Source organism: Vigna angularis, chromosome 3 (assembly GCF_016808095.1).
Source record: "Vigna angularis cultivar LongXiaoDou No.4 chromosome 3, ASM1680809v1, whole genome shotgun sequence".
Classification (NCBI taxonomy): Eukaryota; Viridiplantae; Streptophyta; class Magnoliopsida; order Fabales; family Fabaceae; genus Vigna; species Vigna angularis.
Window position 1 is genome coordinate 15803122 of NC_068972.1, and position 16824 is coordinate 15819945.

A 16824-nucleotide genomic window follows, 5' to 3' on the forward strand; every position below is an offset into this window, starting at 1 on the left:
TGGGTATAGGTACTAGTTCTTTAATGATTACGACCTTTAGTATGGCAAATATCAGATGCTACATATTCTATACACTAAAAATTGCAGAGTTCTTCAATGTTATCGTGATGCTAATTCTGTTTTGCTGACATCGTGGTCAATTAATACTTATGACAAGTATAGATGTCAATTTGGATCATTCACGGGCTTGTCCCTATAGCCTATATGAACTGGGGTTAAAAAAAGTCTGAAATTAAAAAATCTTTCATTAAAAAAAGAACAAAAACCTCTTTTTTAAATGAGAAAAAAAAATACTAATCTTTTATATATATTATTCCATCTTTTATTTAAGTTGACCCATCTTAACTTTCTATATGATATCAATCCATCTTAAACTTCAGCTCTTCAATCTTAGTACCGACCACTCTTCATTAATCAGTGCGATCGTTTCAAACTTATCAGACAGCGATGGAAACCGATGGCTGAAGCACTAGCGCAAAAACTCAGCCGCAAGGGCGGGCCAGTACGGTTTTTCTCCTCTTAATATTTTTACTATTTAGCTTCTCATTCCACAAATTCCGCTACCATTTCTTTACATACTCTCACGAGGAGGTATAGATTAAGCAAATCTTACCAATTGGAAGACAGCGGCAATTAGTGGATTAGTTAATCCGTTTTTATAAAAAAATATATATAAGTTTTTAGAAAGAGCATGCGATGCACCGTATAATACTCTATCAAATCGATTTACAAAAAGAAAAATGCTATTAGACTTCAAACGTAATTTGAAAATCGAAACAAGAGACTTTTTGTCTGTTCTAATCAGTGAAAATAGTCAAATGTGATTGAAACAAAAGCTTCCAGCTCTTACTAGCAGTTTTCCAGTTTGCTTATCTAGAAAAAACAAAACAAAAAAACACTACGTCTGAAATCCTCATCCGTTTTGCAAACTGCCTAGAGCTCATCCTGCATACCAAAGACAAAATATTAAACACAATGCTCCCAAGCTTTGATTAAAGTGAGAGATATTGAGTAGATGAAAAACCTACATGACCATCTTCCTTGTCTTCTCCAACTTCCGTCTTTGATTCACTATCGGAGTCATTGCCAGCTTCATCAGCTTCTTCATCTTCATCCTCAGCCTACACAGAAAACATTAACTTCGTCAGAAACACTGCTACTGATGGACAAAATTTTTAAAAGACAGTAGTTCTACTTACATCAGAGTCAACTGGATCATCCTTTGCTTCCTGTACAAGAGATCAAAATATAGGAGTAAGAAAGGTTTCTTTCTTAAAGATAATTTTATAAACACCGAATTTTTTCAAATATGTTTTTCAGTGTCAATTTTTACCTCCTCTTCCTTCTTCTTCTCGGCCTCTTCAAATGCTGCCTTCTCAGCCTGCAAAGAAAACAATTCCATTAAGGAGATCGTATCATCTAACAGTGTAATTTAGGCCAAAAGATTAGACAATAGAAAGCGCTTACGTCCTTGTGCTTGCCCCATGTTTCTTCAGCCAGTTGCTTAGCATATTCAGCATCATCGGTAATCAAGACATTGTCAAACAAAGTGCCAGATTTCACCTGTAAGATAAAATAGCCTGCTAGTAAGAGTTCAAATGGAAAACAATCGACTAACAGGGTGACGTTAAATTAAAATGAAAAGTTACCTGCCACAATTCAATGCCCACGTACTTCAAGTTGGGGTAAACATAGAGATCGGGGTCGTCCTTGAAATCTGGTACATGTATTTCAAGTGATGAATATATTGATCCTATATTGCAAATTAATATAAAAATAGTACTACTGTGTCCAATGATAAACCATTGCTTTCTAACCTGGGTTGTCAATAATTGGTGCCTTCCACTTTCCTTTGTAGTTGGGGTTCTTAATTTTCTGCAGAAAGGATGTGAAGTTAGGAAGCAAATCCATTATCAAACATGATGCAATACGTCATATTTCATGTATTACAAGAATCCTTCGACAAACCTTTGGCTTCCACGGGCCCTTGTACTCAGGGTTGGGAATGGTTGGGGCTGTCCACTCACCATCTTCCTCATCATCCCAATCTTCGGGCTACAACATCAAATACAATAATCAGTAATTAAAGCACACTATGAGATATATAGAGCAAAAGGAAACTACAAAGTAAAAAGTACCTTCTTGGCTTCGGCATCTGGGATCTCTTTAGGGATGTCATCATATCCCTACAAATGCAAGATATAGAAGTCAGTATATAACACATAAAGTTCATAGAAGGTGAGATGAGAGGCCTTCTGGAAAAGGCATTACCTCTGGTTTCTTATCCTCGGGATCGGTAATATATTCTTTGTCATCCCAATCTTCTGGCTGTGAGCATATCATGATTAGAATTTACAAATAGTTCAACCAAAACAAGTCTCCCAATTAAATTAACACCGGTAAGAAAAGTACCTTTTTGGCTTCAGGATCCTTGATTTTCTTTGGAGGGAGAAGATCCCAATCAGAGTAGAGGCTACCAGATTGCTTCTCCACATTATCAATCAGGATGGTATAGGATGCATCTGGACGGAGGATAAATGTATAAACATGAGTTAGTTGATCAGTCTCACAAGGGACATCCTTCTTGATCAAGTGGTTTGTATTATTGTAGGTCAAAATAGCATGCACTTTCTTGGTACTGTAACCACAGATATCTGGTCCAAACATGATACTGCAACAGAATATAAACGTCAAAAGGTCAGCTACCATATCAAAAGCATCAATCAAGAACGAGTAACAAAACATATGGGGATATATGAATCACCTGTAAGGAGTATCGCCACCAAATTTCTTCTGATCAACATTCCCACTAAGCAACTTCATGTAGCCACCACCACAGTCAAGCTTCTGTTCATGCTTGACAGAAAATTGGAAAACTAGTGTCTTATCCTTATTGCTGAATTCAGGGTACTCAGCAGAAATGGCGTAGAATCTGTAATCTTCACTGGTTTGAATACCTGAATACATATCACCATTCAACCAAACAACCTCATTATCAATTTTAGCCAAAAGTAAACATGAGCAGCAATAATACATGACTGTTCAACATAGTAATTTAGTTCACCTTTGTCATTGGCGTCGCCATTCCATTGACCAGAGGTGTGGTTCCACTCCCCAGCCAGGTTCTCATCTTTTTTCCAATCTGATTTAACCCACCGACTTTCCCATCCGTCTGGCATCACACAAAACACATGCGTATTAGAAAACTGGATGATAGCGATTTAAGATTATAAAAAGATACAAATGAATAATGGAAAAGTACTACCCTTACAGGTGCACAGACAAAATTTAAAAAAAGAAAAGAAAAAGAGACGCTTACAGTAATCTTACAGACAATGTGCCATCAGATATACGAAGCAAATGCTAGCAATTTATAAAGGACATAACTAATATCAATTAACCAAACTACAAAGGACATAACTACCATCACTTATTCAAACATGAAGGGGGTCTGTAACTGTTGTCTGCACAGTAATCCAGGGTCAAATCTCAAATTAACCTAAAATGTTAGGACACAATCTCTCTTCATCTATCCATTCTATTATGAGAACCGGCGTCGAGGCTAATGCTTAATCCTCTTTTCAAACCGACATCACCATAATACGGCTATTCAGAACAACTAGCAAAGCGGCATACATGCTAACAGATCTACTCCAAACTATGGCATTCCAAGGTAGACCTCGACGAACAAGTCCCAACACAAATCGAACCGTGAAAAGCTTTCAGATCGAGGCTCAAACGCGAAAAGAAAACCTTGATCCCAAACAAGAAACTCCAAATTCAACAAAAAACAATGCAGAATGAAAACACGAAAATTCAGGGGACGCGATCTGGCGAGAGAGAAAAGGAATAGAAGGAACTAAATTGTATACCTTCGAAGCGCTCCTCGAAGAATACCTTGGCGGAGCTGATGGTCAAGAGAGATAGAAGAATGAGAGAGCGGAGGTCAGGGTTTCGCACCCTAAACGCCATCGCCATCGACGGAACAGAGCTAGGGATGTAGAAAGAAAGTGAAAGCTTCTTAGAATAGTGTGGGAGTGAGCTACCTGTTCTATATAGCCGCTACTATGCTTCGGGTTTTCAGTGCAGTGGGCAAATTTGGAAATTGACGTGGCTAAGTCCTACGTGGATGACAGTTGGCAGACTACAGCAAATTGAATCATGACACGTCAGATATTATTGTCATAGATGTAGTGTGGCACGATACCATTGGTAAATACAGACTCTACCGAGTCGTTAAGTGGATCCGTGTATGCATTTTACGTTACTACCATCAGGTTTTGTCTTAATGTGGATCTGGCACCTGAAGCCAAACAATCAACCACACGTGTGATACCATTTTATTTCTTTTTATATTTTTGAATTTTTCAGCACAACTAATTATTATTGATATAAAAATGTTAGAAATGTTCTCTTTGACCTATTTTACATATATTGTTTATATGTTAAGAGTGGTGTTTTCATTTCATTTGGTTTTTTATTAAATACTGTAAGGTCTCGAAAATTTAAATCACTGCCACCTGTCAAATCACGTCATTAATGCTCTAAAATCCTGTCCAGAATTTGTATTAAGAAACGCTCCCAAATCCCCACGCTCTGATCATCATTAATTGCACCGTGCCACGTCAAAACGCACTCACACTCACTCTGCATGCATCTGCCAAGTGTCACGACTGGAACATTTGAAAATAGATAGTGGAGAACAAGTGGCATCAGGAGAATGGACGTTCGTCCTGCGTGAGAAGGGAAAATGATTTCTCTGAAAACACTTCCCCTCATTCCCTGCATTCACCTTCTCCCTCACGAAACTCTGGCTTTTCTTCTTCTCCTCCTTCTCTCTAAAACTCCTTCATCTTCTCTCTAAGATAACTCATCATCATATCCTCCGATCCTATTTCAGAAACCGTAGGACCATTCACGGCGTCGTGAGCTTTCACTGGAACCGAACGTTTTAGAGTTCTGTGACCGGTAAGTTTTCAAACTCTAAATACCCTTTTCTGAGTTGCATGCGAACCCTGGTACAGCTGCATGTTAGAGTATAAGCTAAGTTCTTCTACGTTTCTTGTGGTTAGATTTAGTGAAACACTTGAGAAGCACGTTGAGGGTAGGAAACTGTATTTGGGCAAGTTAAAAAGCATTCGCTTAGGGCGTTCACTGCTGAACCAGGTAAGGGAAGCTTATTAAGTTTAATTCATGTGTATGTGTTGTGTCGTATGAATTGTATGAAATTATAAAGTATGAAATGTGTGTTTTTGGATTTTGATGTATGATCTGGATGATGTGATGATATATGAAAATTAGGAGATGTGCTATGATATGAGTAGTTGAATGTATGAAAGTTTATACTGAAAAATGAGTTACTGTAATTGAGACTGAAAATATGAAATACTATGAAAATGAACGTTCGTTATCGAACGGTCTTTGACCGTTCGGTATTTTGTACTTTACTTGAAAACAGAATTCTTTCATTTGGAAAGAATACTGTGTTAGGACGAACGCCCTCTTCTATTAGTCTTACGTTTGAGCGTTCGGCCAAACGGAGATACTCTGAGTATTAAGCGAGAAAGTGAGAAGCTTAGATAAATACCATCTTATATACTTAGTCATTCTTAAATACTTCCCTTCACTATGAATATCTTATACAATTTCCCTTTCTATTAATACTTTGCCTCAGCGATGGGTCTCGACCCAGAGCGTACGTCCTAGTAGCGCTCGGTCTTATACCGAACGCTCGTCCTAAAAGTGTAAATGATAAGTAGCGCTCGGTTCTATACCGAACGTTCGTTCTTTCCGTAATTAACAAATAGCGTTCGTCCAAACAGTAAATTTATATCCGCTACCGCGCTCGGTCATTGACTGGCGGTTAATACCTTTTATAAATTCGTATCTGTTTCAATATCTAAAAGTCTTATGATGTCTTTATTCATTTGAATTCAATCTAAAGTCCTTGAATTTAAATTATTTTAAGTATCAGTTGAATCACTCTAGAGTCAGTCCATATAATTGATTCAAGTGGTCATAACGTACGTCCTTGGAAGACGTTCGTTTTCCTTCTATCAGAAACGAGTGTCTCTTGGTATCATATTAACGTTCGTCCTCATTATGAAGGGGGCTGAACGCTCGTCTTTTTATGAAAGTGGAACTAAGAATGAAAATGTGATTTAAAGGGAATTATAAAATGTGCGAATCATGTATGAGATGAAACTATGATTATGGAATTTTAACGAGCGTTCCAAGGAGAGACGTCTCTATGATTTGAATATGAGAAGTTGTGTAGTATGACCATGGTAAATTTACTGATGGTAGTTCATCCTGATATTCCGTGAGTGCTCGTCCTCAATTAGAGGGGAGTAGGTCATGTGTGGGAATGGCAGGAGGTCCTAGTCCTACTGAGTACTTTGGACTGATAGGGCTAACCTCGGGTGGCAGCTGTTGAATGTGTACAGTTATCACATCACCCGGGTGCACGAACGCCTGTAGGTACATGGATTCATACAGTCCGGACGGTCTGTCTTATGAGAGTTTGAACTGATTATATGTGTTGTGATATCTTTATGAATGTTGAAATGTTATGCGTATGAATTACTTGTGAATTAAATTCAATAAGCTTACCCTTTGTTGTTTTCCTTGTGTTGTCGTTCGTCCATGAACGTTCGTCTTGTCTATGCAATGATCATCCGTGTGGATGTGAGCAGACGGAGAGGCGTTGCTTGAAGAAGCGCTAGAAGAAGAAAATTTGGAGAACGCCAATCTGGTTGAAGTAGAGGTTAAAGCCGAGCCCTAGAGCGCTCGTTAAATTGTAGTTTTTATCCTTGCTGTTAGCTTTTGGACGTTCGGTTAAAGTTTGTAAAACCGTTCGTCTTTAAATTTTGAAATACTGCTGTATGGTATTTTACCTCTGTTTCGTAGAACGTTCGGTTTTGGAATTTTTGTGTTTAGTGTAAGACTGCATGTTTTAACTGTTAATTGTAATTAATTCTAATCTATGGTAATTACTATATTTTGGGATGTTACAAATACTTGTCTCAATAACATAAAAGTTAAATATAGTTTGATTTTAATTTTAATATAAAATTTCGAACAAATCAAAACCATGTTAATTTTATGTGATTTGGTTTTGATTTACTTTTCCCATAGTAAAATTAGTGATTATTTTAAGGAATTATGAGATGTCCTTAAAAAAAGTGGTTAGACAAAGAGAAGATTGTGAATTATTTTTAAATAATTATTGCTATGTTCATAATTTAAATTTTCTCGTATTTATACATAAATTATAGAAGTTAAGTACAAGATTAAAATAATCAAATCACCCATTATCTTATATTTATATACAGAAAATTGACGTATTTTCTTTTAAAATAAAAGACATTTTTCATAATTTCTTAATTTATTTCTTACTCGTTTAATAAATTATACTGATTGTTTGTATTTACAAATCATAGCTTAAGTATTGTAACGCATTATGAAACTTAACGCGTATTTTAAAGAATATATTTAATTTCCTTATGTTACTACAAATAGGAGAAAAGACCGAGTTTTAATCAATGATTATTAACTATTTAAACTTTTACATTTGTGAATCTCTTTATTCTATGTATGAATTAACAAATTTTTAAATAAATTATCAAATTCTAAAAGTAAATAAGTTTTAATTTCAAATTTTATTTTTAAATCAATTAAAGTTAAATTTTAACAGTATTCCTATATTTGTACGTATTTGAATTTTTGCCATATTCTTATTGTCACCAGAATTTGGTTGTTGAATACTCAAATTTAGAGTCAACATCAAAAGTTTCTGAATGTTAAGATTAAGGTTTATAGTCTAAGATTTAGTGAATTGTCTAAACTTTGAAAACTATACTAAAATTATGTTCTCAATTTAATTGTTTGTCCAAATTATTCACAGTTCCATGCAAAAAACACTCAGATGTCAAAGTCACTTAATAATTAAGAAATTAATAGTTTAATAAATACATATCACCTACTCCTTATATCAAAATAACTATGTCAAACTAATGACACAATTAAAAATATTTAATAAACTTTTGATTAACAACGGTCCAATAATAAGTATACCTCTAATTTGATCAACAATAAAATTCATCGTGTTTATTCATAACGAACTAATTTACTTCTCACTTCTCATTCAATCAGTCTCACTCTCGTTCATTCAATCAGTCTCACTCATAACTCATTAAACAATTTCAATAAGAATTAACCCGAAAATCATATAATATATCAATATATTACATATTTAACTATTACATACATATTGTGAATCTAACTAATTCACTTATTTTTAGATTTTGCCATTATTTAAGTAATACATGTCAATTATATTACATGAAATTTAATATTTTTTAAAATTTCATTCATATATTATTTTTCGTTACCAGATATATCCATTATTATTCTTTTTTGCCTTTTTTTAATACATGCTCTTAAATTTCATTTGAAGTTTAACTACCGTTTATACGTATTGAGAAGCCGCGAAAGGATAAAGAAATTATTTTCGAACGAGTTTTATCATACTTGACATCTCTTTAACCCGTTATATATGAATCTGCATTGACATACTTAAAATACTTTTTTATACTTAAAATCACGAGTAAAACAAAATTGTATATAAATAAAATATTTATTATTTTCAATCAAATTAAAACTCGTTTCACTTAATATATTTTTATTAATTGAGATTTCGACATTTCATAAATTTATATCATACATCTGACATGTTTCCCATTTCTCTGGGCAAAAGTTATCTTTCAAAACAACACTGACCCATTTTTATTGGACCTTTCGTGTTTTGACAGTGTGCGTGTCCGTAGTTTTGAAGAGTTAAAAGGAGCCAAGAAGAAACTATGAAAAGATAACATGGCTGAACCTTACACCCATGAGAAAAGTTTGGCATTGGAGAGAAAGTTTTTTTTTTTTATAGACGAGAAAGGTTAACAATATATTCTATATCTTGTATTTAAAATTTATGAAAAACATGAAATTTTAAGGGATCACGTATTTTCTTTAATGAATTAAACTCATAATATTTCATAAATAATAAATAATGCGTTGACACTCTTTTCTTTCTGACTTTTTTTGGGTGGAAGAAGTAGAATGGGAAAGAGCATGCGTGTAGTGCAGTTGGAGTAAGTTAATAACAATAATGACAACCGCAAAGAGGCCTAATATAAGAAACTTCACCTATTCATGGCTGGATTTTAGTGACGCCGGCATTCATTTTATTATTGTGGTTGGCAAATCATGATGCTTAGATTTGCAGCTACTCTAGACCTAAAAAACTATTGCAAATAATAGTTTCTGCTATCTTGTTCGTTGGCCACAATTATTTGTAACATTCTAGAGAATTCCATTGTGGAGTGCACAAGGGAATTAGGTTAATCTTGGTTTGGTTTTATTATACTCCTACTCGTGGACCAAGTGATACAGCACGTGAGGTAGTACCATCATATATAAGCTCCAAAAAGACAACGTGCAATCAGTTTCTTATAGTTGACAAAGCCCTGTATCACAGGTAACACATTAACAAAACCAAAGTTGATGAATCACATTCACAGTTTTAATCCCTGTTCTGCTTACATAAAAGCCCCAAACAACGCAAGTGACACAAGTGCAGCTGATCCAATAGCAAAACTCTGTTAGAAAGGAACAAGAACAGCATATTCAGATTTCCATACAAGATATAAAACCGTTAACTCATTGCAAAATATTTGTTATACAGGTTGTTTGATGCTTAAAAAGTTATATACAAGCTGCAATAAAAGTATTAACACTTCATTAATTCATAATTGTTCGCACTGTTGCTGGAATCTAATACAGGCATCGCCTTTACTTTACATTGCTGTTAATCCATAGTAAACATTTTATAAGTTTAAACAAAGAAGCCTCATCTGTTCAATAATTAAGGATTTCAAGCAAAGTTGCTTGAATAAAACCAGTATAAATCTAATGTTTTTATAAGAAAGATGAAATCATCAAATTCAAAAGCACCCAATCCCAAACATGCTTGAACCTTATGTTCTAAGAAACAGTGTGGCCCAATTTCCAGATACAAATCAAAATTGAGTTATCTTTGCATTTTCTTAATTCTAGAAGCTAGTCAGGAAGTAAAAACAGTGAGCCATGTCAACAGACAATAAAATGATATCATTCCATTCATTAACTCGGTTCCACCATGAAAACATAGCCTTCTGAAAAACCTAGAAATCCCCATTAGCAAACTTCCTCATCTCAAATGATTTCATATGAATATTACAAAAGTAATGGCCAATAAACACGGTACTTTGCAGAATACCATCAAACATAAATGTCATTCCTTGGAGAAACAGAGGCAGGGCTGTTAATATACAGTCAAAACCAAAACAAAATACAACAATTGTTAACATGAAATCACAAGGCAAGAAGCTCAAAATTTCTCAGCTGCAAGCTGCAACAGAATTGTAAATGTAATTGGTTACATTAGTATTTGACATGAAAGATTGAATTGGGTTCCGACAACCCTGATCTTCCTCAAACAATTAGAAGATATGATGGAAAAATAGAAACACCAGGTATTAATGCTGAATCGCCTGAGTAGCCCACAGAGGGAGAGGTGCACGTAGCATAACGTCAAGACCAGTAACAGGATGTTCAAAGGACAAGGTTTCTGCATGAAGGTGATGTGCATGATGAGTTATACCTTTCCACCCGTAAACACCTTCATATTTCACATCACCTACGATAGAAATCCCTAGGTACTGACAGTGCAAGCGAATCTGATGCGTTCTTCCACTCCGAGGATACGCTCTCACTACAATCTCACTCGCATTGCCATCCTCTTTCACCGCTTTTTCTTCAACCACCAAAACATTTCCCTCCTCTCCCGAATCAGAGACCTCCCTAAAGCTGCCATTTCCGTTTACCGACAACACCTCAAAGGAAGTTTCCATGGACCGGACGGCCGAGCCACCCGGTAGTGTGCGTCCCACATCGGAAGCAGCGTAGACTCGCCAGGCGCCGAACTTGGACCTCCCGTGACCGGATCTGACGGTGACCTGTTCCCAATTGGGAGGAGGACCGGTGCACAGGGCAATGTATGTTTTCTTCACTTTGTGTGCGGTGAAGGCCTTGACGAGTTTCGCGGCCACCTTGTGCGACTTGGTTAAGAGCAATATGCCACTGGTGTCACGGTCGAGTCGATTAGCCAGGTGAAGCTCGTGCGATTGGGAAGCGAGGGAGGAGAGGAGGGTCTCGCAGTAAATTCCTTGGTGCTTGTTGACTGCGATGAGGTGGTCGTCGTGGTAGAGAATGTCGGAGGGTGAGAGAGAAAATATGCTTGAGCTTGAAGAAGCAGTCATAGCTCTGCTGAGCTCGATTTGCTTTGAGATCGGGGGAAGCGGAGGGGACAGTGGCACTGGGTAATTCTCTGCGGCTGTGGGGATTTTCCGTTCCGGGGGGCCTGACATGGCTACGGCGGAGAAGACAAAAGGTTTGGGGTTGAAGGAGAGCATGCGCACGAGGGAAGGGTAGGGACTCGCACGCTTTTTTTTTTTCTAATGAAATTGGACTAGTTACTTATACGGGCCCAGTTACTCGGCTCAGTCCAATATGGTTTGCAACTTCTTTTTATCATTTAAATCTTATAACCTCCGACAAAATATTATTTATTAAATTAATAAATAAACTATTTTAAAGAAATAATGTAATCAGTTTCATTTCCCATTTAATAATTTTATTTAATGTCATATATATATATATCAGGAGGTGCGTACTGCGTGACTGGTCTCCGCTACCGTCTTCCTCTTTCATTTATCGTGTTAGGGTTTTCAGATATCAGGATTGTTCTCCTTCCCTCAAATTCAGCGAATTAGCTTTTTCAGAGTTCAGAATTGTTATCGTCCTTCATATAACTGCGTTTTCAAACCGACATTTGTCCGTACCCAAGATTCTTACGAAGATCGAAATTCTTCCGCGTTTTCGCTTTGGCTAAGGTTCAACGCGGACAACTACGTATGGCTTCTTCCTCAATAATCACTCCTGAAGATGTGTTGGAGTCGCTGATGAACGACGGCTCAATTGATGCCCTCAGATTGAAGATCATCAACCAGCTCAAAGCCAATGTAATTTCTACACTCCTTTCTTTTTCGATTTCGAATCCTCGTATAAATATTTTGGATGTTCTAATAGCGTCGTTACCTGTCTATTTCTCTTCAATTTCCTCTGATCTTTAGTCTGATCGTTTTTGTGTTGTTACATACAGGAGGAATTGAAGAGTACCACTATAAAGATGGCTGAGCAGAGTAAGGTTCTTAACACCCCCGGTGCTGAAAAACAGACTAAAAGAGAGCTCTTTGATGCTCTTCGGCAAGAACTTGAGTAAGTGATACATGAACCTAAATGTTCTATATTCTGAACTCTGAATTTTGTTAGAGGGCTATGGTCATTGAACTATTCTTATATAGAACATAAATCAAATCTGTGAACTTCAGACAAGTCCTGTCATGTTCCAAATTAGCTAAAAGACATGTATATTGATATAAAGTGCAGCTGCCTCCGTAGCATTGCTGCATTGGCCAGTGTGAACAATACTCTCGCTACACAAGAAAATAGCAAATATGCTAGGGTCTGCACTACATTTCAATATGTTAGTCGGGAAATTAAAAATTAAAAATCGCTTATCATGAATAAAAACTAACGCAAGATACTATATATCACATAGACTTATATTAAGTCTGTATTATATTATATCTACTTTTTGTTATATGCATTTTAAGGTACATTTCAAAACATTATTTTCATATAATTATATAATGGAATATTATTAATTTTCCTAACCTATATCTACCGGTGGCCAACTCGTTACTTATGTAGCTATCAATTTTTAATTTTATTCCTTGCAAGGAATGATTGTCAAAACCTGAAAAGGCGACCCTTAATTAGTACTCGATGTTATGTCAATTTAAACTCTTAAATTTGATTCAGATCAATTTAAATTTCAATGTCTGTGGGTGCATAAAGCCACAACTAGCTTTGCCTTTTCTTCCATCTCTGGTCGGTTTCCTTCTTCTGTTTAGTATTTATTTTCTTCATTCTCTCTATTCATATTGATTCTTCACACTATTTTCTAGCATGTACCACTTTGCTGAATTCTATGTTCATTGTTGAACGTTCTAATACTCTTTAGCTGCCATAACCTAACCAATCTGCAAATAAGTTACAACCAGTATGCAGAAGGGATGAATAAATTATGTTTGGTTGTAATAGAATGGTACAAATATTTGAAGAGATTCAAATTCTGTCCCAACTACGGACTTGGTTTCAAAGTTTTGAACACACGGGTATCTATTCTGCTTGCATGATGTTATTTTACTCAACAATTAAATAGTGGAATAATTTTGAATGCAAGGGAGCACATCCTACAATTAAGGTGTGATCATTCTGGAATATTTTTTAGTTTTCAAATTTATTACTTTACTATGAAATTATCCATAGCATTGGGATAAATCTTCTCAAAGATCAGTAATTTTCCACACACGCATTCTACTGGTCGGGTAACTTATTGACTGGACCATATTTTTGTGTTTTGAGTATGCTGGATCAACTTGAAAATTTAAGTTTCTCCTACCTCAGTGGTTTTTTGTTGTCTATCCAGCTTTGAAGTCACAGATTATGCTAGATTACCATACTTCGAAATTCAAATCTATAGTCTTTTTTTTCATCCTCCGGCCACCATCCAGAAAATCCAAAGGTGTGTGTAGATTTGTGGTCACCTTTTGGAATCTCTGCATAAGATCCAACCTTATCTCTTTGCGGGCTTTTTACCTCTTGCATAAGTTGCACCAGTGCCTAGATTTGCATGCTTAAATTTGTTTCTTCGTGGTCATCTCCAAATCGATGTAGGAGAACAATGCTTAGGTTCCTGTTATTAAGGAACCATGTATCTGCATCAAAATCACCGTTCTGTCATCTGTGTATAGACTGAGTTTGAATAACTAAATTAATGTCAATTTTCTTATAATTGATATTGCTTTATATTGTTGCGAGGTCCACACTAATGTCAAAATTCTGAAGAGGCCAAAACCAAAGTGATAGTTTTTAATTTTCAGAGGATTGCCGTAGGGATTTTACTCATTTCTGCTATTAACCTTTTATACCCTGCCCCACAACGATTTTGCATGTTGGGAAAGTAGAAGCTGTGTGTTTGGAGTGGGATGGGTGAAAACAATATATAAGCAGGGTTCCTGAATGTACAGCTACTTGCTAGTACAAACTTCAAGATAATTCTTAGTCGCTCTTTCTGGCACACTTCATTAAGTGCTTCTATTTACCCTCTTATTCCTGAATAACTATTGTGTTTTGTTGTAGATGTTCATGTAGGCCTTGGAAGAATTCTTACATTGTTAGAAGTCATTATTCCCATTAGGATTGTATCTTAATGATTATCATTATATATCTTTTTGTTCAAACATATTGATGTGCTACTTGATTTTCTGGTCTTCTATATTTTTCTTACATCAATGTTTATTTCATGCAGAGCTTCTGTACTCGAAAAAGCCTCAAAATCAGTTTGGGATTTAATTGTAGACAATAATGGCCTGGGAAAGGAGATAAGTGAAACTGTTGAGCGAGTGTTTTGTCGACTGAGTGGCCAGGAGCCTCCATTGTTTCCACTTCCTAATAGTGAGCCGCAATCTGAAAAGGAGGCTGGCAACAGAAAAGAAAAAGGCAAGGGAAAGCAGAAGGAAACTGAAAGCATAAATACAAATACTCCATCAAAGAAAAGGAGCTTCAGTGAAATAAATTTGGAAGGACCGGATGAAACTTCAACCAGGTTCTCTGATCCCGCGGCAGTATTGGAAGGTTCTGGCAAATCACCTGTATCAATTTCGAAGACTTGAGTTGCAAATTCGACAATCCTTTTGTAACTGCATTGATCAAATCTGGTAAATATATTATATTGACACTTTGTAGAACTTCACTGCAGTTTGAATGAATCTTGGCACTGAAAGTTGTGTACTATGCAACAATCATTATGTATGCTATACCTACAATTGATGAAATTGATTAATGAAACTTAAAAAGTCTGTTGTTGATTGACTAATTCTTTTATATTTAATCTTGTCAAGTTTGATAGAGGTGATATGTGTATTACAATGTGCGTATCATGGTATATGCCATCAAGCTTGAAGCCCTCTTGTTTTGCATTTAATCTTACAACATAATTCAATTGCCATAAAACAGTTAAATTTTTAGGCTAATGACCATATCCAGCTTGAAAAATCCATCAAGCTTGAAAAAACTTGTTAGTTATATATATATTTTAAGTGACTTTTTACTGTTTTCATAAATTGAATTGGGACTTAGACTGTGTTATTACGAACAATCATCCTTTATTATCTGCATTGTTGTGACTGCGTACATATTGATTTTTACATTAGCTTTTTCATTCATTATTAGATCGACATTTGCTAAAGATAATGGTCTTTGTTTCAGTTCCGTTTTAGTAGTATACAGTCAACTGGTGGAAAATAAAAGACATTATAAGGAAGTTTTTAAACAGAAGTTTTTGGTACGTTGTTAAAACATTTTTTAATTAATTTTTAGAAGATTAAAATGTGTTTCATTTGAAGAGTGTTTCTGTAATTGATGCAGTAAGTGAATTATAAAATTTGGAGTATATGTTCTAATATGAATCAGAACACTACCTTGAGTAGTTACATGGCTTCAATTCTCTTGATTTACGAAATTAAGGTAAATATTAATTGTTCAGAGTCTAATCATTGGGTTATTTATCAAGAAAACATTCTTTTTGCTTTTGGAGCGCGGGATGCCTACAACTACAAGCTCCGCGGGATGCCTACAACTACAAGCTCTGCAATTGCTTTCGCAAGATTCTCGGGTGACATTGGTACTATGGTTAGTGTTGGTGGCTCAATATATTTTTTAACATTAAAAAGTTAAATATCCGAACACCTCACTCGTTGTTTTCTTTGTTCAATATAGGTACAGATGCAAATATTTTGGAATACCTCTAGGGGTTCTTTAGGAATGAAGGAATTATTCATTTTTGAGTCTTTACAAATGAACGAAGGTGAGTGCCTCCAGCTTCAACCTATCAAGTTGGAATGGAAGATTTCTTTCATCTAACTTGATCTGATCATTATGGAATCAGATTCTACTTGTACCCAGGATCCGATAATCTTATCAACATTAAAAAACAGAAACCTAGATTTACTAAAGAAAATATATTTTTATAGATTATTTCAGCCCATAATTCTATCTATCTATATAGAACTTCTATTCTACAGTTTCTTGGTCAATGTTTCTCCTAAAAAAAATCAAAGGTATGGCAGGAAACTTGTAACTCAGAATTCTGGACTGAATCTCTCCGTTGGATAAAACATCTGTTGAACCGGTGTGGAAACATGTTTAATTAACATGTCAGAAATTTGGTAAAAAAAACCCCGAGAAATACTCTGCTATAACATGTCAATAGAAGTTTAATACAATACCGTTTTAACGGTTTCCTTAAAAAGTAATATTATAAACATAAAATATTTGCCTTTTTATCCTAAATATTGATAAATATTAATGTATATTATTGGAATTTGGACATTAGTATACTAATGTATGATCTGAATTTTTAGTTTTTACCCTTGTAAAGGGTTAACTATGCTACTAATATAAAATTAGATTATGTTTCTTTTAATTAATACTAATTCAATAATTGTACACACCACCACCCATTTTTAATCTTTCAGAATTTTTGTATTTGAAACATGATTTGCGAAGTCAATGAAGCAGTAAAGGACCTACTTGTTGGGCTAGATG

The 16824-nt window shown here is 35.4% G+C and overlaps 3 protein-coding genes across 3 annotated transcripts; 1 reads left to right on the forward strand and 2 right to left on the reverse strand.

Moving 5' to 3' along the window:
- Positions 1-725: 725 nt before the first annotated feature.
- LOC108326352 (calreticulin) lies at positions 726-4036 on the reverse strand. The gene is made up of 14 exons (XM_017559813.2): positions 3873-4036; positions 3065-3172; positions 2765-2957; positions 2413-2671; positions 2272-2328; positions 2139-2186; positions 1969-2055; positions 1818-1875; positions 1650-1717; positions 1468-1563; positions 1334-1381; positions 1200-1229; positions 1029-1121; positions 726-945 (listed from the first exon to the last, which is right to left on the reverse strand). Exons 1-14 carry the CDS (start codon positions 3976-3978, stop codon positions 934-936), a joined length of 1263 nt encoding a protein of 420 aa, XP_017415302.1. The 5' UTR covers positions 3979-4036; the 3' UTR covers positions 726-933.
- A 5494-nt stretch (positions 4037-9530) lies between these two features.
- On the reverse strand, positions 9531-11504 carry LOC108326492 (RNA pseudouridine synthase 1). The gene is made up of 2 exons (XM_017560023.2): positions 10563-11504; positions 9531-9650 (listed from the first exon to the last, which is right to left on the reverse strand). The coding sequence occupies exon 1, from the start codon at positions 11502-11504 to the stop codon at positions 10569-10571; it is 936 nt and encodes a 311-aa protein (XP_017415512.1). The 3' UTR covers positions 9531-9650; positions 10563-10568.
- Positions 11391-15094, forward strand: LOC108326493 (uncharacterized). The gene is made up of 4 exons (XM_017560024.2): positions 11391-11519; positions 11755-12113; positions 12254-12369; positions 14528-15094. Exons 2-4 carry the CDS (start codon positions 12006-12008, stop codon positions 14889-14891), a joined length of 588 nt encoding a protein of 195 aa, XP_017415513.1. The 5' UTR covers positions 11391-11519; positions 11755-12005; the 3' UTR covers positions 14892-15094.
- Positions 15095-16824: the final 1730 nt, after the last annotated feature.